Here is a 25,893-nt window from a genome sequence, read left to right on the forward strand (position 1 = left end):
AATGGTTCTACTCATAATACATGTTTGAATATTAACGAATGATTTGAATTTTAGAGGATATATATGTATATAGATGCAACAACTGCCTTGTGAACTAATTGTTATTCATAATGCATTTCATAGAGTAACTTTTGTTGCTTGTGTATACAATGTAAAAATTGTGAATTGGTGACTGCAAATGCCAAGAATTTGCTAGATTATCGCAGAGTCGCCGGGTTCACAAGCACAGAGAACACTGTGTAAATTGCACAAATTATTTCTGACAGGGGCACTCCCAAAGACGGTTGGCGGTTTGCTGCGAGAGAAGCCCGTCGTCTCAATTCTATTTACATAAAAGGCGACACACAAAACAAATACAAAATACAACAAAACAAGAACAAGAAGCGCGCAAAAATACACATAAAAAGACGACTGTTTAATGCCGACGTTTAAATACTCTTCGAAAAACTATTTAATTAATCAAATTTCTGTCCTTGGAAAAACTTTATATTTAATTATAAGTTTATTAAGAGACTAATGCGATGTATTCATTTATAAATATTTTAAATGAATTGATATTAAAGCAATATATTTTTATTAAATATGTAAATTAATGCATTGAATTTTTGAAACATATATTAATAAAATTGAGATTAATGTGTTATATTTAGATTCATAAATATATTCATATAATTGCACATTTGGTGGCAAATTTAGAACGCCCCATTCCAGGAAAGGGTATTTAAACGAAGTGCGATCGTCTGTAACATAAACTCGTTTTTCAAGTTTTCGGTAAATGAGCAAAAAATAAATATAAGAAAAAAACGAGCAACAACTAAAAGATTCAGCAAATCTCAAAGCAAACCTGACTTGGTTCAGAAGCGCGACAAGAAACCCAAAAATGGATGTCTTATCAATACAATTTTAAGGCAATCGACTAACAATAAATATATACAAAAAACTAGTAGAAAAGCAAAAACTGAAAACTAAACGCACCGGCAAACAATAAAATAAAGTTGCAAGGTAAATAAAACTAATGAAATATAAGAGTTGTTAAACTAATGTGCAAAGCTACAAAAGGAAATTCCCTAAAGGGAAATTAGTAATGAACACAAAAAAAAATACAGCAATAGAAATGAGAGCGGAGAGCATGTAAAATGCTGACAACATTGTATTAAAAAAAATAAATTATATTTATTTTTCATTTTAGGTATTTTATATAAAAGGTGTGTGTGTGTGTGTGAGAGAGAGAGAGCCCACTCTCTGCTCGCTCAAAGAGAGAGAGAGCCACACACACAGCCACACATACGTATATGTTTCTATGCGTGTGCGATTCCGAGCGTGTTTGTATAAATGATATGCGTCATTGTTGTTGCTCTTTGCAATACCTTCGCTTTTACAGCAATTTATTGTGTATGGCATTTTATTTGATATACACTTTTATCAAATTATACATCCGAAGGCAGTTCAAAATGCCTACGTTCACAATTTACACAGACACCACACACACACAGAAAATTTTGCTCAAACGTAGGCAGACAGAAGCCTTTTGTGCATATTCTGTGTACTACGGTAAGCAATTAATTAATTCTTAATTAAGGAATAAAATGTAATTTAGCTGGTGAGACGCTCATTTCTCTCCAAGCGTTATCGCTGAGCGTAATCAATTGAGGAATTGAGGTTATGTGCAATTACTTACACACACATGCACGCTCCCAAGAACAACACTCTCTTATATGTGTATGTGTATATGCATGTATGTAGTTGCATACGTTTATATATATGTATATATATATTTATAATGGGCGCGCATTTTTCTATAGATGAACGCAGCAACGTCAGCATCACATTTAAATTTATATTGTATTTCACACATACCTGGTGGAGACTGCGGCTTCACAAAAAAACAAATAGAAAATGCCACAAGGTAAAAAAATCTTTCAAACGTATTTTCCACTTCAGCCAGAAACAACTGGTCACGTTCACGTTTTAGCAATGAATTTAATGAACAATTTTTTATATTTTTTTTTTGCTTTGGCAGTGTAGAAAAGAAGCGCGTGAGCCTCTGCTTCTTCTTACATTTGCAATAACATTTACACATTCACACGCACGCACACATACACAACCACACGTTAATACATATGTATGTATGCATATGTTTGCATGCACTTTGAATCGATATTTTATGCTCCCGTTGCTGGCAAAGCTGCAACTCCTACGAGCACTATTTTTTAGTATGCTCCTCCACAAAACTACGCTTCTTTATAAACTTCACATATGTATGCCATATATGCCCATATATTACACACACATACATACTCATGCAACGCTGCGTGGCCGAATTTGTACTGTTTTTTTTTTCCTTTTAGCGCCAAGCATTCACATTTACTTTATTGTGCGTCGACTTGCGCGCTGGAATGCATTGCACTAATTTATGTTGTTGACTTGGATTAAACTTAATTAGTCGCACTACTGAGATGGCACCAGCAAGCTGTAGACGCGCGATAAGCACAATCGATACAACTTTCGACGCAGCACTGCATCTATCGAACACGACCACAATTCGTTGAGCTGCCGATATGGTGGTAATGTTAACGCAATTTTGGTCACCCTAAAAACCTGCTATCGACTTTGCGATTGGTCGATGTTTTCTGAATTGAGCGACCCATTTTTATAAAATAGTTTCTTAGCAGCTTAGCTGAAAATGTTGACTGCATTTTATGCTAATACACTCACATACATTACATATCTACTTGATTAATAGCCCCTTTTGGAATTTAATATTGCTATTATTATTTAAACATATTTGCTTAGCAGCATGTGCGGCAACAATGTTGAGCAACATTTGAGCTTCGGTTTTTTTATTTACTTATTTTTTTCTTCATGCTTTTAGACTAATAAATAACTCAAGTATTGAATGTGCCACTTTTCCAGTCCTTTTTTGAGCTGCAAAGGCAGATGTACAAGGAATATGATTTTGATTTTTCCTTGGAGATGTTTGGGACTAGTCGAGGACGTTTGGAGGCTGCCGCTGGTGGATTATGCTTGCTACAAATCTGTTCCTATGAATTCATAATTGACTGGAGGATTATCCTTTGCATGATCTATTATCCGCTTTATAAGGTCAATCATCATATCCCTTTCCTGCTTCGTACAGAAAACTCCCCCTTCCACAGTCATAATTTTGTTCTCAGAAACATTATGTGGCTTGGGCCCTCGGCACCTTCAGTGTACCTCACTCCCTCCGCAAGAGGTCACTGTTCATCTCCCTCTGTCAAAGTTTTCTACTCCAGACTCCGGCAGGACGGGATACGGTGTTGGAAATTCCATCATGTGTCTACTTTTTCGTCCAGTTGGAGCTCCTCTAAATGATTAATTAAGCCGCATATATTTCGTTAGCAACTCCGCTTTTTTCAATTAAAACAATAGACGCCTTTATCTTTTGTGGCTCTTCCAAGTTCAAAGTTTTGCCAGTTCCATTGCGATCTTCAAAGTTTCTGTTTGCTCTCAACATTGACACTATTCGATACTCATCGCATACTATCGATAACGACTAGATGCACCTATTATGTTATTGTCAAACGCAGTTTACATATGTTAAATTTAAATATGTTCGCCGTTGGCTACCAAGTAACTCAGCTAAAATGAAACGTTTTTCCAGAAGTTTGTATTTTTTAAACGCTTTTCAAGAAATTGCATCAATTATAAAATGATAGCTATATTAGTAGCAGATATCGACAACTTTGCAAGTTAACATTAATATCCACTGTTAATAACAGGACAGCTAATGTTAAGTTTTTGGGCAGCCGTGCTTCTGTTACCAATAATCGGACATTCGTGCTGGTAGCAGCGAACGAGAAAGACGCGTTTTGGGTGCGTTCGCAATTGTATAAGAGTGTGTATGTGCGAGAGTGTGTGTGTGTTGGTGTTAAAACTTAAAAAGTGCAGCTGTCGCTTGAAACAAATAAAAACCGCATCGCTTACGCCAATAAATTAATCCAATTGCAACCAAGCAGCATGCAACTGCGTGCAAAGCCTAAATAAAGTGACCAATAGCGAAAAAAAACAAAACTCTTGAATGTAACAAAAAACCAAAAACAAATGCATGTAAAATAATTTCAACGCCCAAAAGCCGCCGGCCAGCAGACGCCGCAGCCGCCGCTTGCTGTTCTGTTTGCTGCTACTGCTGCTGATGAAACAAATGAAATGAGATGAAATATTTTACATATGTGCAATTGAGTGCGAATTGCGTGGAAATTGTCGATACAGTGAAACGGAAATATAAATATATTGGAAATATTAACAAATATGAAAATTCAAATAAAAAAAAAGAAACGAAACGAAAACTGCGCTTTATGTGTGTGTGTGTGTGTGTGTGAATGTATGCACGTGTGTGTGCAGAACAAGCAATACAAAAAGAGAAGGAACGACGGCCGCAGCAGCAGCGGCATTTTGCTGACGTTACCTGCTCCACAATTAGAGTAACCATAACCGAAAATCCAGGCAAATAAAATAAAAAATGCAAACTGGTTACTTTAATTGCGAAACAGCTACGTAATGTTATTTTCCGCTGAATGCCGTTGAATATGCTGCTCATCTACGATGTTTGAATATGTCTGCTGCTGCCGCTGCTGCTGCGAGAGAGTGCACAGATATATAAAGCGAGAGGGAACGAGAAAGAGATATGGAGAGAGCAATAAGAGAGAGCGAGAGCCGCTGGCTTAAGAAAATAATGTATGGCCATATTTGTTTCTTGTTGTCGGGTTCCCTTTTGAAACTATGTTCTCGCTTCTGCTGCTGTCGCCGTTCTCGCCGTCTGCCTTTTCTTGCCGCATTTCTTAGATAAAAAAGAAAAAAAAACGGCGAACGCTTCTTGAAGATAAAAATGTGCCGCAAAAATGTATCTTGACGTTTGAAAATAGCTGTGTGTGTGTGTGTGTGCGTGTTTGTTTACAATACGTGGGCAATTTGTATCTGTGTGTGTGTGTGCAAAAAAAAGTACAATTTTTAATGAGTATTTATTTTATTTTGCGACTCAACAGAATAATATTTAAAAATCTACATCTGCAAAAACATAATAAAAGCAAACCACGAAAAAAAAAACCTCTATAGCCACGAAGAATAACGACGAATAATTAAAGAAAATAATCCAAAACGCAGTGAAAGAAAATAAATAAAAAGACAACAAAATGTCAGAAGAAGTCGATCGCAACGATCCCGAGTTGAAATATCTCTCGGTGGAGCGCAATCAATTCAACGATCCGGCCACACAGGCTGAATGGACACAGAAACGTCTCGTTTGGGTGCCCCACGAGAATCAGGTGAGCATCGAGCAAAAATAATAATTTTCCATATTTACATTTTCATTAAGGAATTCCTTTAATTGCGTGAGTGTGTGTGTTCACCAACACTGCTTCCAACACTGCTTCCAGTGAGGAACACATTCCACATTCCATCTGTCTCATTTGTTTACGTATCTCGCTTTCGTACTCTGTTTCTCTATTTCTGTTTTTTTTTTTTTTTTTTTGGGCGCTGTCATGCTCCTTGCACTCTGCTCTGCTGGGCTATGGCTTTCACCCGGCCGCGCAGAAGTCGTCGCCAAACGACCTGAAAAACCTGTAGAGCGCCTCGTTGCCTTGCCTTGCCTTGCGTCGCGTTGCGCCGCGCTGCGCAGGCGTTGGCTGTAGCCGTGTTACGTTTTACGTGTTACGTTCTTCTTGTTCTTGCTGCTGTTGCTGGGCGCGAGTTTGACCAGTTTTTATTGTTGTTGTTGTCTTGTAATTTTTATAAATACACTTGCGTTGTGGATATTGTAAACTTTGTCATGGCTCTTGTCATTGCTATAAAACGTACGTTATATATAAAAGAGATATATTGAAGACGCAGTAACTCTTATATTAAAAGGGTTGTCAACTCTTATACTGAATGAATGTATAACATTTTAAGGATATTTACAGTTCACTTTATTTTCAATTGTTTTGGAAGTATTTTAAGCCTCTTGATGGATAACTACAGACAGCAGCTGATGGATTGGAATTCTGGATCTCTGTGTTAAATTCGCAACTCCACATAAACTCTTATATTATATTGGTAGGGTTGTGGATCATTTCCAGAGTATTTCAAGTTCGATTTGCTGCTATCAGTTTTGAAAATATTTTAAGCCGCTTAAATCTATAGATAAGGACAAGGAGGAAGAGAGACATTTTGATGATGAATTGGAGCTGGAATTCCACGGACTGCATAATGATATTTCCTTCTCGCTCCGTTGCGTGTGCAGTTATCGCACGGTTTTTTTTTTTTGTATGCACACTCATCGCGCATGAATCATGCAACTTAAACTGGGCAACTTCTTTGAATTTTGCGATAAAACTAAATAAACATCCGTTGTTAATTTCCATTTGAATCACACTTATATATGGCCAATATATATTAAATAATACAATGTTGGCCTGTTGACTTTTTCAGTTTCGAATTTGTCAATTGGTATTTCCAATTTGCATGCAGAGAGTGAGTCATCAAAGCGATTGGAAGCGGGAGAGAGATACAAACACAAGAAGAAGGTGTGGGGTAAAGAGAGAGGAAAGAGGACAAAGAAATTCGTGATAACAACCAAAGCAGCAGAAAAGAAAAAGAATAACAAGTTTTAATCTGCATTTAATGTGTGTGTGAGCGATAACGATATCAATGACGATAACGATATCAGGCAACGGTTTTCTTTTTGTCGCCATTTGCATTGTTATGCAAAAAACTAACAAACTAAAATAAAACCCATTCATAGAAACGTATTCGGAATTCAAATGTCATTCAACCTGCACTCTTTTTTTTATTATCCAAAACACAGAAAATTCTATTTAGATATAGATGTATACAATTTCCGAGAGAGAGAGAGAGAGAGTGATCGAGAGAGATAAATCTGTAATCTGGGCGCAACTTACGGAATTTAACTGTATGACTTGACAATAATAAACAAGTCTAAGTTCCAAAGGCTTGCTTGGTAGGTATGCTCAACTGCCAGATGCCCTTCATTAAGTGGACTTACATTTCTGTAGTATTTCCATTCAGTTTGCTGACAATATTATTATGACCTAATTAATTACTTATTTCCAAGCAAACGCTTAATTTATAAGCCACATACTTAACGAATTTTTAGAATCACCTTTTGTCAACTTCCTCAAACAGTATTCTGTTTTCCACACGTTTGCTTTGGCATAGTCAGTTAGCAATTTGATGGAGGCTATAAACAATCGTAATAGAAACAACAACTTGTCGCATTTTTGAGTAATTACGCGTTTTACTTCAAAAAAAAAGAAGGCATTTGCTGCTGCTTTTGGGCCAAAAGGAATTTCAAGCGCACACTAAGATAATAAACGCAACAACAATAAAAGAAACAACAACAGCAAAGCAGAAAGAAATTAAGCAAACTGAAAAAAATAACAGAAAAAGAAAAAACAGAAAGAAAAAACGGCACGACTTTTGCGACTGACGATTGTCATGAGTTGTCAGGCAGGCAAACAGACAGACAGACAGGCGAACAGACAGACAGACGGGCAGATAATGTAAAGAAAGAAATTTGCATATGGCACAAACTGTTGCGCCGCTGGAATGTCCAACACACAGATGCAGATAAAGACACACATTCACACACACACACATGTATTTACATATACACAGCTGCTTTTGCTTCGGCTACAGTTACACTTTATTTCTTGGCAAAAGGGTATTTCGGAATTGTGTCAACACATTTTGTGCACTCGTTAAAAAAAATAAATAAAAAGAAAAACAAAACCAACAACTGTTCAAACTTTGCGCAATGTAAAAAAAAAAAATGGAGAAAAAAGCCAGCTAAATATCTTTATATATTTGTGTATCTAAATATGTAAATAATTGAACAATGGGCAACATTGTGCGTGTGCATAAGTACCTAAAGTTAAAGTTTAGCTTCAATGATAATTCAAGTCGGTTTCTAGTTGCCCTACAAATAATTGAAGGATTAAAATTATATTACATACGGCAATTGCTCATAAGGAAAGTAGTAGACAGATGAAGACAGAGAGAGAGTGCGTGTGTGTGAGCGAGAGCGAGAGCGTCATTCAATACGCTACACATAAAAATAAAGAACAACAAAACACATACACCCACACACCCACACACATACACATTTATAGCTGTGTAACCACCGTTCACGTATTTGAAAAAAAAAAATGTAACGACCGCAGTAAATACCGCAGACGCGGCTCTGTGGAACTTTGCGGGTTCTGCTCTCTGTTTGTGTGTGTGATACAAATGTCTCTTCTTTACCGCTAATGACAAACGTAGCCGAAGCATTCAAGATTCGGCTCTCGTCCGGTTTACGGTCAACGAACCTGCCGACTCTCATATCTCTCTCAATTACATACATAAATACGTATATCTCTATATGTATGTGTGTGTGTGTGTATTTATGTATATTCCATGCATATGCGTTGATCGATTAAACCAAAAGAAACAGAAACACCAATACAAATACAAATTACTATGGCCGGTCGGTCAGCTTGAACTGAACAAGAGAGAGAGACGAGAACTTGAGCCCACGATTGATTTTCGTAACAAGCGATCAGCCAGCCGCAACACGCTAAAGCATCATGTGTGCGAGTAAGACAGACATATAAACTACTTACATATATTGAATTGTTTAGGAATGCTGCATGAGAACCCTTTTCTTCTATGCCCAAACACACAAAGAGAGAGGGAGAGGGAGACAATGTCTTGTAATATTTGCCATGACATTTGTAATGCCTTAAGAAACACAGATTTGAATCAGCCATCAGCACCCCACCTCCCCCATACCATTTGCTACATATGTATGTTTTTAATCAGCATAGATTCTATGGCAAAAGAAGAAGAGAATTTAGTTGGACATATTTACAGGGTGTGTTAAGTCGTCATCAACACAAAGATAACTGCTTTTCTTTGCTATTCTTTTTATTTATTTCTTGAGATTACTGTTGGATTAACAGTGCTTGGCCAAAATGCATAAATTTCCACTTGAAATGTTTAAAAAGTTATATAATTATATAATTATGCATCAGCAAGATGTTCAGTTCATGTTTCTCATTAAATTAAATTTATGGTATATACATGTATGTCTATTTATTTTATTTTACTTTATTATCTTTTAACTAATAAAACTCCCCCACACAAAATCTCTTCTTCTATTTAGATTTGTTTTTGGTTTTACTTCGGTTTGATTCGCTGATTGTCTGGAATGTTGTATGTGTAGATAATAATCTATAAACTATTGCTATGGCAAAGTAATGAAGACTGGTCGCTGGGAAAGTGGTGGAGAAGGGGAGGATTGGGGAGTGGGGGTACAGCTGATTGATGATCTCATTGGTGGCATTCCTTGCTCATTTATTGTTTGAGTATATTTCAACAATAAGTTGTTGTCAAAGTTTCAAGTATTGTTTATTTATATATATGTGGTGAATAAATAGCTTTTTATTACATAATTCACCTGATTGAGCTGCTTAGCATTTTGATATACATGTATGCATTTTATTGCCTTTCTCGTTTTCTATGAACAATTCCAAGAAAAACTTGCGTGCGGAATATTTTCGATTTCTGTTTATCTTTTGTTTGTGCCGGAAAAGCGCAAAGATAACAGATACAGACACAGACAGACAGTCACACACACACTCTCTCTCACACACACAGACACATGAGATAAACAAGAGACGAGAATGGAAATGTGGAATTGTTGATTGTTGATCATTGTTGTTGGGGCGTGCTCGTGTTTAATACTTAATGGCCGCCACACCGATCTGAGAGACCTGCCTCTGTTTTTCAGCTTGCTTGCTCGTTGTTGTTGCATTTGTTGTTGTTGTTGTTAATGCATTTCGTTGCACTTCTGTGTTTGTTCTATTTGTTCACCCTTTAATGAGAGTCTCTGCGACTGCTGCCCTGCCTTCCTGCCTGCCTGCCTGATGGGAATTAGGAATCGTAAATTATGTTATTCCGAAATGGCCACGAAGTGGAAATTGTTTGTTTTTCTCTGCTCCTCCTCTTCCCATAGATGATTCATTTCGGCTACTGTTGTTGTTCTTGTTGGATTCTCGTTGGATTCTAATTGGATTTTTCAATATAAAACTTATTTTTTATTGTTGTTTGCTTCGAAATATTTTGAACATAATGCCTTCATTTTGTGCAACATTAATTTCCACTTAATAATATCGCAAGTGCTGCATGCAATTTGTGGTTCCACATAATGCGAGTTACAGTCTGTGATTTTAGTGAATCAGCATCCGTAGTTGCTTCGTTGGAGAGGGGTTTCTTCTGTATCATTAACTTGAGCAATAAAAATAAGTATTCAACAGTCATCCGCAAAAGCTACCAAAAATATTTATATAATTTCTATACGAATTCCTGAAATATTTTAATTTCGAAAAACAGGGAAATTAATATTAGATTTAGTTTAGTTGAATTTAAATATTATTTTGATCAATTAAATATATTTGAACATCTTTGAGAATATCGAGCTCACAGCAGGTTTTGGCATATTTTAATTTTTGTTTTACATATAATGCAACGCGAAAGATAATTCAGCAAGTTGGCGGTAATTAAAATGCGTAGTTCAAAAAGAATAAAAAGAAAAATTATAAATTGGGACAAGATAACGGCACTCTTTTTGTAAATTATGTGTGCACTTCACAATAGCTAGGGAGACAGAGAGAGAGAGAGAGAGCCTTGAACTTGCCAACAGACAGACAACAGAGCTACTACATTGGAGAGGGACAGGGAGGGCAGACAGACAGACAGAGCATGGGCTGTGAATGCTGCTTTATTCGTGTCTATCTTGTGGCGCTGCTATTGCTACTGTCGCTGCCTTCCCGTTGGCTGTTTTGTGGCTGTTGTGTTCTGTTGTCGCTGCTGCGTCTGCAATGGCACTTGAACGGGCGTCACTTTTATCGTCTGCATTTCCGTTTTTTTTTTTTGTTACTATTGTTGTTGTTCTTGTTGGCGCTTGACTCATGCTGCGCTGCGTCAAGAGATGCACTCACAAGCACACACACACACACATACATGCAGACAAGCTCTCACTCAATGAGACATACGAATTGGGAAGAAGAATCTGCGACGGTCGCGTAACAAGGCGTTTGCATTGTTTTTATTACACACAGCAGGAGCAACTTATAACTGTAATTGCTGTTTCTTTTTTTCATTTGTTTGTTTTCTTTTTCTGCTGCATTTGCATAATTAAGCCAGGCGGTTTGGGCATTTCCTGGAATACATTTTCGATACATAAATGTTGATGTATATATAATAAATAACGGTGTTACCTGCTAATTGCCACTCACGTGTGACTCACACAAACACACACACATACACATTCATACATAAACAAACAAATAAATACACCACTCACACTAAAAGTGGTGACTAACTCGCAATGAATTTGATTCGATTTCTGATTTGTTTTTTGTCTCTTTTTTTGTTGATTTCTTTTGCAGGGCTTCGTTGCCGCCAGTATTAAGCGCGAACATGGCGACGAGGTGGAGGTGGAATTGGCCGAAACTGGCAAGCGTGTGATGATCCAACGAGACGACATACAGAAGATGAATCCGCCAAAGTTCGACAAAGTCGAGGACATGGCCGAGCTGACGTGCCTCAATGAGGCGTCCGTTTTGCACAACATCAAAGACAGATATTACTCTGGCTTGATCTATGTAAGTACTTCATACACACATGTACACACATACATATATATATATATATATATAAAAATATTTATACAAACATACATACTAAGTAAATAGATGCCATTAGAGAGGGAGGGGAGGGAGGGATGACTTGAAAGTTGCCACAGCAGCTGCTGGCAATGTGACGCTGATGACGTGAGCTTTAGATAAACATTTTACAATACTTTTTTTTCTTCTTGTTTTTTGTTTTTTTTTTTGTTCACAATGCGAGTGCTGCTCAAACACTTGTTGGCAGTTGAACATACATACATGTATGCAAATTGCTTTGGATAAACATTTTACAATACTTATTTTGGAAGTCTAAAATATGCAAATTATATGTGCGGGGAATACATATGTATATATACATAGCTGAGGTCTAAATAATAAAAGTGTCATTCCTCAAAGCATTTAATAATTTAATGACTCATTTTATGGTGATCAAATCGACACGTTTTCAAAATCTTTAATATGAAATCTGCCAAAAAAAAATGTTTGGTTTCTCATCTTGGAATGTTTTAAAATACTTTTATTTTCCGAATAATAAACGTAGTAAAATATAATATATATATTATATATAAATATATAAATAATATATATATATAATATAGTGAGAAAACTCCACTATTATTTCACTACTATTATAATGATAAATTGAAATATTTATTTTATGAAAATAAATACGAAAGTAATCAATTAATCGAGTTGAATTTTTTTGTTATTTTTTTTATAGCTATGCCAATTACTTACGTATCTTCAGTATGGATTGCTTGTATATTAATTAAAATTTTTCTTTTTAATTTTCCAAAACATGTGTGCACTACTATTATTTTTACCGCATCTGAATATATATACACATATATTTTATATATCATTTTACATTCACCGAATGTGTGGAACTGCCCTCTGCTTAGTTTATTCGGGTGATTCAAAGTTTTGTGGAAATGCTGTAAGCCGAACCCCATTGCAACTGACATGGAGTTGGAGTCGACTCGATTCTTTTCATATTTGTTTTGAAGCGCGGCAAATATTTGAACACTCACACACACACACACACACAGATTGAAAGAGAGAGAGAGTGAGAGAGAGAGAGAGAGAGCGAGCGAGCGAGGCGTGCATGCATTTGTGCACATACAAATATCAGTTCATTAATTGCCATTCGCCGTTGCTTCGTTTCCAATGCATTTGTCAATGTCTAAAAACAAATTACAAGAAGAAACAGGAGAATAGGCAGAAGAAGAAGAAGCAGCTGCAGATTTTGACATGAGTGCGATGGCTTTTTTATTTTTCATAGCCGAACACAAAACATCCGCCGCTAATTGTTATGCCAAAAACGTTGAGCAATTTGAAAAGGCAACAACAGCGACGACAAATGTAAATATGTACACACTTTATCGAATTTGGTAAATGAAGTTAATATTTATTTATTACGCATACAGCCTATAAATTCGGCTTAAATATAAATCAATAAACAGCCGCTTTCGATTGCAATTTCAATTAATAGAAATTGATTCTGGCACATAAATAACCGAAAACTAAATGAGCAACAAATTGGGAATTTATTAAGCTGATGCTGCCTGTTGCATGCCCCTCATTAACCCAATAAAATAATGAACAACAACTGCTGCAAAATGAGTTTCACTCCAGCCACCACAGCAACATGCTGTGTGCGTGTGAAGATGTTGCTAAGCTCTTAAGCCATACTCACAATTGTAGGTGTGTGTGTTGTTTCTTTCTCTCTCTTGTTTTAACGAATGCGGCTTCCTCTTGCTGCTAACAAATTATGCGCCGCTTTTTACATAAATATTTTATGTGCTTGCTGATTAACATTACATTGTCTGTGTTGGCTTTGTTATTGTTGTTGTTGCTGCTGCTGTTAAGTTAATTAAATGCGCAAACGGTTTTCGGCCTTTTCAAATGCGGCCAACATTGGTTTTTTTGATGTGGGCGCGCAGTGCTTTGAATTTGTTTATACACATTGCTACTGCTGTTGTTGTTGTTGCTGCTGCTGGCACTGACGCTGACGTGCTGCCACGCTTCAGCGCACATGACGCCGACGCAGGCGTTTTAGATTGTTGCTGCTGCTGCTGCGCTGTCCGCTTTACATTTATACAAGAGAGCACAGCACGCACTGTTCCCAGCGCTCTCTCTTTCTCTCTCTCTCTCTCTCTCTCTTTGACCTGTTCCATTTTAAATAGAGACTGTGTCGTTTGCAGAAAATGTTGCTGACACGCTTGTTTTCTACTTGTTGGATGGGAAAGAGAGAGAGAGAGAGAGAGAGAGAGGAGAGGAGAGATTTTCAGCGTTGGCTGCGCTGCACTTAACTACATAATTATACTTTTAATATGCTGACATTTAATTTGATTTCTTAAATCTCAATTAAATTAATTTGTGTGACAGCTGCTGCCTGCCTGCTGATAATTAATACACGTCGCAAAACTGCGTAAATATCAAAAACATTTACATGACGGACGCTGTGTGTTGTATGCATTTAGTTTGTATGCAAATTTGAAATGTCAACACCAAGCAACAAATATGGCGACTGGCAATTTGTTTGACATGAATGTCCAAGCGAATGGGCGTCAAATGCTTTCGGGCCTCTCCTACCCGCCCTCCGCTCCCCTCTCCTCACGCCCCGGCTACCTTTCCATTCCGTTCCATTCTCCGTTGCTGTCCAATTGGACACGGCTGCGTGCAAATTCCAATTGGCTGCGACGCATTCATCGATCCGATCGTTTGGTTGATCTCTTTATACATATATTTTTGTTGCCAATTTAATGCAATTTGCTCAGCTGCATTTTTCTATTTTGTTACAACAAATATAATAATGAAACGAAACAGGGTAAATTAAACATTTCATGTTTGCTTAGCTGTCGTCAAATGCGTTGTGGCAGCTAAATATAAATACACTTGCCGTGTCTCTGACCTAGCCAACCAACCCCCTAACTACACCCGCTCCCCGGCAACTCTTGGCAATAGCGCCCGTCGCCTTAAACTAACTTTGAGTTGGGCACTAATTGAAATTGCATACGGAGCGCTGATAGTTGTTGCCACAATCATTTAAGCCATGTTAATAAGCCAACAATTGACTGCGGCGCCTTTTGCCCTCACCCCCATCCTCTCTACCCTCTCTTACACCTTCTGTCGCTGATGACACTTAATTTGTTTTGCTAGATTTACATTTGGCCACGAGCGAATGCAAATATGCCACAAATTTCTTCTTGGCTGCAATTACACATATCTATGGCTATATCTTTTCTATATATTTATTTATTTATGATGCATGCGACTTTTGTGGCCACGTTGCGGCACATAAATTATATGAAACCTGCAAAAATAGTATATTTTTGTAAATTTTGTATATTTGTTTATTGGTCGGTCATTAGACATTAGCTTGACAATTATTGGCAGCTCGAGCGCTTTGTTTGTTTGCTTTGTTTGCTGCTTAGACTATCTGTCTGTCTGTCTCTCTCTCTGTCTGTCTTCTGTGCACTTAATTAACATGAAAAGCGCCGACTTTTTGCATTTTGCATTTTGCATTTTGCATTGTGCGCCTTTTGCATATTTTGCAAATGTGTAATTGCTTGCAACATGCTGCAGCAGTTGCCGTTGAAATTGCTGTAGCTGTTGCTGTTGTTTTTGCTGCTGTTTTAGCCAATGTTCATTCTGATTTACTTACAACCAATTTTCGCATTTTGACACCTATCGCTCTGTCTCGCTCTTGCTCGTGCTTGCTGATCAAAATCACTTTGCTGAAACTCTTGAGCTCAAATCTGAGCGCAGCTTAATTGAAAAGCGTGACACGTTCACTGAGCTGAGCGAGGGGGCAGCGCTGAAAGGCGTTCATAAACGTTGACATGTGTGTAAATACCCTGTGAGCAAATTGTCTCCACTTAAGGGGTATGCTGACTACGCAGATTTTAATTGTATTTCCTTGGCCTTTTTGGAGAATTCTCTACATAAATATAAAAACGTTCTTTCTTGTACATAAATTTGGCTAATATAGAAAGACGTTCAATTCTTTATTAGCCAAATTTCTGTCACCCAACTTTTATTTAACATAATTTCTGCCTATAAAGAATTGAACGTGTTTCTTTCACTTAATTTAAATTTCAAATTTAGAGACTTTTTCAGTTGTACTTGCAACAAATACAATATGTAGTCACTAAGGGAATGCATTTTATAATATTATGCCATATTTTATTAGATTTCTAACTGCAAAATTCAGATGAGATTTCAACTGTATTTCCTTGGCATTTTGCTTTAAAAGTCTCTATATGGAAATTCAAGTTGGGTGGCAGATATTTGGTTGATAAAGAATTTAAATTCGTTCTTTATATTCCACAAATTTCTGTCACCCAAGTTGAATTTCTATTTACAGACTTTTTCAGTTGAGCTCTAAGCAAATACAATCTTTATTCATTACAAGTCAGTCAGCATAATTTTGTATTTAACGTGATATCTATTGGTCGGAAAGTCCCCTTACGGCTGAAGTGGTATTTAATTGCATTGTGTTGACTTTGTTGCTATAATATTTGCATAAGTTTCATTAAGCATGCCACTTAATATTGACTTATTATTATGCGCAAAATTTGTTGTCGCCACGTTGTTCGCACTTGAAACGACGATCTCTTGACCATATTTGGCCATAAGCAAAATGCCGGCCGGAAGAAGCAGGTAACTGGCAGGGGAATAAAGATCATCATTTGCCCGGTATTTGTTTGTTGTCGTTTTTTTTTAGGTAGTCAGGACAATGACTCAATGTTTGCTTGAGCATAAATCAGTTGCAGGCAGACGGCAAATGATTCAACAAATAAAATGCGAGAGGGTATGAGACAGTGGTAGAGTGAGAAAGAGAAGGAGAGACATCGAGGGAAAGATATGTACGTAGAGAGAGAGAGAGAGTGAGAGAGGAGAGGTCTCGTCATGGCCGCCACTTCTAAAACGATTGCCAAAAAGAGCCACAAAATGTTCAGATGCCATTTTTGGTTGTCTGACAAGGCTGTTGTTTTTGTTGTTGTTGTTGGTTGTTGGTTGTTTTTAGTTGATTGTCAAAACGTGATTTTCTTGCCATATGCATGGAGTTTCAAAAAGCCAAAGTCGCCAGCTAGCCGCTGCCCCCTCCGCCCGCACTTTAACTCACAAGTGTGATTCATAACTCTAAAAAATTACAGCGTTGATGCTTTCAAAATTTCATCAAAATTTAGGTCTGGGTTTTTTTGTGTGTGTTTTGCACCCCAAAAACTGAACTCAAAACTTATCGTTTATAACTTTCAATTTCTCTTTTAAAGCATTTTGAGTGTGTGGGCAGCATTTGAATTTGTGCTTTGAATATTTGAATGTTTTTGACCATTATTCGTTGATTGTTGTATCTGCGAAATGCGCGTTTAATGTTTATTTAATAACTGAAAATGCCACAAACATTCAAGAGCCGCATACTTAGTGCCCACGCAGGCCACTTATGTAAATCATATATATGTATAGATATATATATATACCATATACTATATGTATATATATTCCTATATCCATGTGGGCTTTTTGCCACTGACTTGCAGATACAGATACAGATACAGATACAGATACATAGATACATACATGCGTTTTTGCTTTTTATGGCACTGCGACTATCCAACTTTTAACAGACTTGGTTTCTGCGTGTGTGCGAGTGTTGTTATTGTGGTTGTGTGTGTGTGTGTGTGTTGATGTTTGGGCAACATTAACTAGGCCACTGAGCATCCAACGAGCTGTTTTGCTGCCTAATTTGTTGCATGCATATTTTAACTGAATACAAGCCGAAGCTGCCTTTTAGTCTTAATTCTAAAAACTTACATTGAAATACACCCAATGCAGCTTTGAGTAATATTAATGCAATTGATTAATGAATGCGTATTCATGTTTAGCTTTTATTTCTTAATGAATTTCTCATTCCATTAGGCACTTGATCTCCAATGACTATAAACTGATTTCAGTGTAACTCAGAAATATGTTTATAAATAGTTTGTAAATTTATATAATTTTATGCTTAAATTATCAAGTATCTACCTGACTTCCTTCGAGTTCGACTTCCAACTCAACTACTCCGCCTTTTTATGTTATAAGTAATGGTTTTAATTTTTACTTTTTAGAAATATGTTCCAACTTTAGTTGGAAATAATCGAAAGAATTGAGAAATCGAGTTTCGTCTATAGAGAAATTATTTCTAATAAAAAGCAAATTTTTTCTTATTTTTATGACGATTTTTAAAATTCCAAAACAATTGTTTTTCTAAGTGTATAATTTGAAGGAATGCATCTTAATACTAATCTACACATTCTTTGACCATTTACAGACATATTCCGGTCTTTTCTGCGTTGTGGTCAATCCCTATAAGAAATTGCCAATCTATACCGAAAAGATAATGGAGCGGTACAAGGGAATAAAGCGACACGAAGTGCCTCCGCATGTGTTTGCGATAACGGATAGTGCCTATCGAAACATGTTGGGTGGTAAGTAATACAGATAAAATTGTTTATATATTTATATATGTGTGTATCATATGCTATATATAGTATATGCATAACTGCAAAACCTGTTGCGCTTCATCAACTTTTTTTTCCCGGTTTTTTGTTTGCCAATTTCTTTTATCATCGGTTTTTTTTCTACCTTATCGAAAAGAATTCCAGTGCAGAGCAAATAAGTAGCAAAAAGAAAAACAAAAAATGAGGAAAAGTAAATGCAAACAAAACAACGCACCTCAAATACCTTGATAAGATATCAGTGAACTGAGAGCGTATAAATTTCCACGAATTACATGACTTCAGACATCCAGGAGATATATTGTTGGGCTTGATGGCTTTTGGGGCTAGACTGACGTCAACTGAGCCGCAGCTGGCTGTGGCACAGAAATAACAGTTCGATCAGTGAATCATTTAAAATTGAGTTTTGCATAACTATTTCTAATTTAAAACAGCAACAGAAACTCAAAACTGGTTTCCTTTCTGGCTGTTTGACTTGTTGAGGGTATTACAAGTTTGTCGTGCAGCCCGTAACGCATTGAAGGATACGTCTCCAATTGCATGCGGTATATATATATATCCTTGATCAGCCTTACTAGTCGTGTCGATAATGCTACTATATCAAATAGCTCCCATATGTGTACATAGATATTACAATTAAACTACGCAATATGCGCTTCTCTCATTTGGGATCGTAATTTAAAATTTAGATATGTGCCAATTGTAAGAGTGTTTAGACTTCGGTGTTACCCAAGATAACCGTTCTGTCTTGTTCAAACTTAACGTTGACTGGATTGTTTTTTGTGTAGCTGATGATGACTCATCACAAAGATCGCCAACATATGCACAACTCTCTCGCTCGCTCTCACAACGCTGCCTATGACTCCCCCCTGAAACAACCCCGCCGTTTCTAAATATTCCGTATACGTGTCTTTACCATATTTGGGCCTAGAATTCAAAACATCGTCTGGCAATTTTTTTACACGTTAAGCAAAAAAAAAAAACCAACTTTTAAATACTTCGTCACCATATTTGCCGCTTAATCAATTTCTGCTTATGCACATTTTCTTTAATGCAGAGTGGGGAATGGGGGGTGGTTGGTGGTTGTGGTAAACGTGAACACGACTTGGACTTTGACTTTAGCTCCGAAATATATACATTTTTGGTTTGGGTGCGGCTTTAGCCCGCTTTGATTTATTTCACGCTCCTCCACACTCCTCTTTCGTGCACAAATCCAAGCCCAAGCGGCAAGCGCCAAGCCCAGCCCATCCCAGTCCATTCCATCCCATCCCATCCAAAAAAAAAAAGAGCAGAAACAAACAACACCATCTCCATTGCCAGCTCCATTGGCCCCAAGCACGCACCACTTCGCCATCCACTGAGTGGTCAGCTTAATGCTTTTTCTGCTGCCAACTGCAATTTTAATTTTAATTTTCGTTATTTTTTTCTGCTTTTATTTTTGCTTATACGGAATGCCAGTTGTTGGAGCTGTCCATAATGCGCCCAATGTCATAAGTTTATTGTTTATGATACAACAGACACGCCCTCAAGGCGTTGGTTGAAACTGAAACTGCAAAAATGTGTGTTGGGGTCAGTTTTTTTTTTTTAATGACAGATGCATCAAGGTGTGTCAGTTAGTTAGCAATGCTATTCCCTTGCTATCATAGTGAAACCTCCCTTAACCTATATTAGATTATAGCTATTCGAAACAAACGAGAAAAGACCAGTAGAGCAATGATCTGCCCGGGCAGCCAGCTAAGAAGCCAGTTTGCCTCTGGGTTCCTGAGCCATTGTGGCCATGCCAATCAAACTTTTCGACAAGCGAGCGCGATTTACTGGCAGGCCTCCTTTCGAGACAAACAGACGGACAAGAAGGGATTGTCTGATAATGAATTATGAGGCGATAAGCAGACAGACTGGCTCAGCTAGAGGCTAGAGCAATGAGAACTCTGCGACCAAGATAACTATAACTGGTTTGTTCATATATATAAATAAATAATTTTATTTACTATATTATTTTAAAGTAATCGAAAGTAAACATAATATCAATAATATTAATAAAATATTTTATTAAAGATTACTATAACTAAATATACATAAATAACCTTATTTACAATACTATTTGAAACGAGACCCAACCTTTAAATCCATTTGCTTGTTTTCTTTCATTAAATGAGTTAAAGTCAAATATAGTTTCTTCATTAATTTGTTTATCCATATTATTAGCAAGACCACGAGGCTCTCTATAATTAATTCTTTCATTACTTGATGCAGATATCATCTCTGGAATATATAGTTTTTTTAAATTAACACAAACGACATTTATAGGCACATCAGAAGACATCAAATTATTTTCACCGATCTATAATATAATATAATTTGATTTTTGATGAGATCTCGACGTGGCTTTGGCTTCCAATTCGCTACGCTCCAACAGCGTTTGCTCCAAATTCCAGCAACATTTGCTGTTAATCGAGATACAAAAAATAAAAAAGAAGTAAACGAGTGCCATAATACATAATAAGAAGAATAAAAAAGAAACCCATTAAAAGTGCTTTGGCTGGCTCAAATGTGGCGCCAATATTAAAGCTACACTGCAGACGCAGTTGTTGTTTCTTGTTTCTTGTTTGTTGTTTGTTGTTGCTATTATTATTTGTATGGCTCTATTCATTGGTTTTATCGTTGGCTCAACAATCGCTTCAAAAAGATCATTTGGCTGTCGCAAGAGTAGTATGATGAGGGGATCGAGGGGGTTGGGATAACTTATGCAACAAGCCGCCGTTTTGGCGTCGTCTCAAAAATCTCGTAAAAAAATGATAAATAAAACACAAGCTGAGATCTATAGAGAGTCCATCTATGGCCATATGCTGACAGGCCGTAATAAGTACGGGGTCGTTATGTGCCAATTTGTTATCTATTTTTTACAATTTATTTTTTGTTTATATATATATAAATTATTTTTGTTATTGCTGTAAACCAAAACTAAATCTGTGCCAAGCCAATGGATATACTGCTGGCTAATGCGGTTTAAAAAAAAAACACAGTTTGCATCGAGAATGTGTGTATCGATTATGTGTATCGAGTATCTGGGCTAAATGCAATCAGTTGTGCCATAGTTAAACGTCTATAAAAACCGTCAGATAGATCAGCAGCTCGCCCGCTTGGATTGTCAGCAACAGATCGCTAAGTGGCGCCTATAATATATGTATATGTATATATATATATATATATATATATATGTGTGTGTGTGTGCTTGCGTGTGTATCTGTGAGATGCGCGCATTTTTAAATGATTTTCAATTGAATGTGTGTCCCTCATTTATTTCTTTTACTTTATTTTTTGCCTCTTTGTTTTACTTGACTTGTTTTTTGTCTTTTTCGTTTATACTCTGTAATCATGAGCTAATGGGGTTGCATAATGCGTCTTTTTCCATCATTAACTTCTCGAGTCTTATGCATTTTGTGTTTGGTTTCTCAATAAATCCATGCTAATCCTCGTCACCTTAATTTGAGTTCAACACATATTTTTTGTAATTAAAATAATCCAAAGCAATTTTATAATTTGTTCTAAAATTTAAATTTAAATATGCTTAAACAAACAATAAAACGAAAATTACGCGACATTAAATAAATAAAAAAATATATATTAAGACTTTTAGTGGCATATATACTGCCATCTTAGATCTACATATTGAAATGTATTCTGAAAAAGGCATAATGATCTAATGATGATCTAATAATGAACATGGCGCTTTATTTTGGCATTTTGTTGTTAGAAGTGGAAGAGGAGATGGTGCTATACTCTAGATCTAGTTACAGGGTAACTGCCAGTCTAACGCGTTCGCCCAGTGCACTTTTGCTTGATTTTTTTACCCGCGTACTTGAATTTGGGTCAACAGCAATTTCAAGCTGAGCTTTGCTAAAACAAAAAAATCACAAAAATAAAAATAAAAAAAAAATGGGTAAAGAAAAAGAAACTGAGGCAAAATCAAACAAAAACATTGTCATCAATTTTTGTTGTTCAAAGAGATGTGTTAATAATTTTATGACCCATTTCTGCATATCTTGACAATTGTTGTTAATGCATTGTTAATATTTCATTTTCTTCTGCTTCTTCTCGTTGTAGATCGCGAAGACCAATCCATTTTGTGTACTGGTGAATCGGGTGCTGGCAAAACGGAGAATACCAAGAAGGTCATACAGTTTCTGGCCTATGTGGCTGCCTCTAAGCCCAAGGGCTCTGGTGCGGTAAGTATCTCATAGATACTCAATCTATCTATCTATCTACTTAGCTATCCATTCACAATGCCAAATGCAATGCTGTGCTGGCTGTGCTGTGTGGGTTGGCCACAGAAAGGAGTTAGTCTGCGATTATTATGACACACGCTTAGCTGCTTATTTTTATTATTATTATTACAGCTACTAATGACAATTAATCTGTCAGCTAAAGTTGAAAAACATTCTAATATTTATGGACCAATGCAATGTGAATGTGTCGGCAAATTGGCTGCGGCTTTCATACGCCCGCAACATGTACACTTTGTGGGTGTTGGCCATACCCTGTAAAACCTATTGGCCCATGGAGTGTAGCTTGGCAAGCAGCCAACAAAAACCCTAGTGATAATACTCTTTTCAAAATTGTTACAAACAAACACCTAAAAAGATAGATAGACCATAGATAAAAGTTAAACGGTTCTCAGTTGATTGTATGAATAATCATCTGTTGAGTAGTTTAGACGGGTAACCAGCAATTATTCTAGGGAATTTTACTATTTTACTATTTTTTATTTGTTCAATGAAAACGTTTTCGCAGCTGTTGCCCGTCTCCAGTTACGAGTTATGATCCGCAAATGCATCTGAATACCAAACACACACACACACACAACAAACAACAAATGTTGCACTTAGCATTGATGTAATGACATTAAATCACGTATGCCCCCATGAGGCGAGTATTATCCATATATGCAGCTTTGTAGCAAAGCGTTGCGCATATGGTTGCCACTTGGCGTTGTTTCTGTTTCTGTTGCTGTTGCTGTTGCTGTTGTTGTACAGCTAGCCCCCTAGTAAGCTCAATAAACCTCCTCACACCAAGCTGAAAAAGCCGCGCACACTTCATTAATCAGGCACACACACACAAAATATGATTACATATATATATATGTTTGTGTGTGTGTGTGAGTGTGTGTAAATACCCTAAGTTATTTGATGGCTGCTGACAAATTACTTTATTTGTAGTGCCCTACAACAAAATGGGGCATTAACAGTCGCCGGAAGATAATGTGTGTTGCACCCGAATAATAAAGATAATAAAGGTCCACAATTTTTAAAAAGGTTTAATAAATACAAATTGTTGATTAAAGTTTCGAATTAAACTATATAAAATTAAAATCAAATAAATAATATATAAATCTGGGTGTATTCAAATGTAAAATGGTTTAATATTTATTGCCAGGAATGGGGATACTCAGAAAATTACCAATCAAACCATAAATTAGTTTTTATTGCACTCTGTTTAAGAATATCGAACATTAAATTGTTTTCTTAATGATTATTCATATTGTCAACTTGCTAATCTATTAACAGGTTCGGGAAATTTCAAGTTGCTTTCACACAACACTTAGCGAAATCATGAATAAGTTTAACAAACTTGGTTCTTAATTAAGCCCAAAACATAGTGTATACAAGATTCGTTGCACTGGAAGAGTTGCTTCTAAATTTTCTATTCATTTACAACCATTAAATAAACAGCCAAAACGAAATTTAATTGCGCTTGTCAATGAACAGCAACAGCAAAATAAATAAGAGGAAAAAAAGGGTTGACTTCCTCCACCCCTCCCCCACCGACGACGACAATTGAAAATTAAATCATTTGAAATTACGTCAGGGCCAACCAGTTGGTAAAGTTTATCGAGTTTGGGATGCTCGACAAAAACTGTGTCAATTTGTGTTAGGCTGTTTCATAATTTGCACTGGCTACCATAATTGGCTTTAATGCTACTAGCAAATAAATCCTTTAAGGCGCTGCTCTTGAGCAGCTTCTTGTTAGTGTTGTCGTTGCTGTTGTCGCATTTTGTGTTTTACAGCCTTATATGAGAAGTTGGCTTGGCCTAACCACAAAAATAAAAAAATGAAAAAGTATATAAAAAACGTGATAAGCTGCAAACAAACTTTAAAAGGCAGCTCTAAATTAAAGTGTAAACAGTTGTTGCTGCTTTTATTTGTTGTTGTTGAATGTGTGTTACGCTCTTTTTATGTTTACTGCCATTAATTATGATTATATTTGCCATAAATAGACGCTGATATCGTACGTGCTTTTATGGGAAATTGAATCATCAAACGTAGTTCACAAAAAAATGAAAAAATGAAAACAATACAAGTTTCTCAGCAGGTGCTGCAGCAATACAATTTTGATTAGAAATTAGTTCATGTATCATGTCAGTGACTCAAAACCCGACTGACTCCGATAAGCAGCAAAAGGCAGTGGAAATGGAAAAGAAAGAAGAAGAAAGATTACAAATGTACATAGCTTTACTTTGACTGATACACGATTTATCGAACTATATAATTGAGGCGACACACAGCATTGCATTTGCTTTAGGTATTTTCCATCTCTTTTTTAACGATATTAACTTAAGTATTTTTGATTTGCTTGCATATAAGATTTGAGTATTTTAATGCAATTTAGCATTTAATTTTGTTTGTTTTTTTCCTACTAGGTATTCACTTAGCTAAAGAAGAGGTTTTGTTTCTACTCTCTCTATTTATTAATTATATTTTATTTATTTTCATGTGCAAACGTTAAAACCTTCTACCACCAACTTTACACACAACTTTACCACCCACAACACCCTCCACAAAAAAAAAAAAAAAACATCCGCACACACAATTTATACAATTGTTTGCTGCTGCTGTTGTTGTTGTACAATTGACTGGTTGTTGCTTTCCATTATTCTTTTTACTTATATTAATTGTACATTTTGTATAAAAATATATTTAATTTGTATATACAAACAATTTTGTCATACACCCCCACACACACACACACACATACACACACACGCAATCCACACGACAACCAACCAAAAATATCCACAACCAACAACCAAACCACAAATCAACCCAAAATCCAATACGAACAGGTGCCGAATCCTGCCGTGCTCATTGTAAGTATAAGCAAAAGTCTATCAACCAAAAAATGATTATCAAAATTATAAACAAATTAACAAATATTTCTTTATCTTATGTTTCATCTGTTCTCAAATTATTTCTCTCTTAAGAATCGCTTAAGTTTCTGTCTTACGAAAAAAATATAACAAAACATTCCTTCAATTTGCGTTTGAATATCCTTGCAGAAATATGTGTAGTACAATTTGAATTTGAGCTTTGAATTTTTAAAACAAAGAAATGTACAATTTGAGAAATGTTTAATTAACTATTGCTACACAACATCTACTAGGATATTTGATCTTCGGCTTGCCGTGGATACTTGTTCTATTCCATTTATTTTGTTCATCTTTATACGATCCTCAAACATGCTCTTCATTTTCCATTCTTGTTTGTTAATAACTTCTGTTGTTGACCCATCACAAAAAAAAAAACCAAAAAAAAACAAAAAACATTAAACATGTCCACTAATTGAATTCTAATCGCAATTGTGCCATTTTGTACTTACTACTACTCCTCCTCCCTTATGCTACCCAT

The 25,893-nt window shown here is 36.3% G+C and overlaps 1 protein-coding gene across 2 annotated transcripts in view; it reads left to right on the top strand.

Moving 5' to 3' along the window:
• Nucleotides 1-5,039: 5,039 nt before the first annotated feature.
• The window catches only part of LOC6560233 (myosin heavy chain, non-muscle), a 28,437-nt gene continuing 7,583 nt past the window's right edge, over nucleotides 5,040-25,893 (top strand). For both annotated transcript variants that reach the window (XM_032735049.2, XM_032735050.1), the window contains exons 1-5: nucleotides 5,040-5,300; nucleotides 11,466-11,681; nucleotides 18,025-18,181; nucleotides 22,316-22,437; nucleotides 25,332-25,355. In XM_032735049.2, the coding sequence (XP_032590940.1) occupies nucleotides 5,169-5,300; nucleotides 11,466-11,681; nucleotides 18,025-18,181; nucleotides 22,316-22,437; nucleotides 25,332-25,355 (651 nt within the window). In that variant the 5' untranslated portion in view covers nucleotides 5,040-5,168. The remainder of the gene's footprint in view (nucleotides 5,301-11,465; nucleotides 11,682-18,024; nucleotides 18,182-22,315; nucleotides 22,438-25,331; nucleotides 25,356-25,893) is intronic.

The sequence above is a fragment of the Drosophila grimshawi genome, unplaced genomic scaffold (genome assembly GCF_018153295.1).
Source record: "Drosophila grimshawi isolate 15287-2541.00 unplaced genomic scaffold, ASM1815329v1 contig_1369, whole genome shotgun sequence".
NCBI classification, from domain to species: domain Eukaryota; kingdom Metazoa; phylum Arthropoda; class Insecta; order Diptera; family Drosophilidae; genus Drosophila; species Drosophila grimshawi.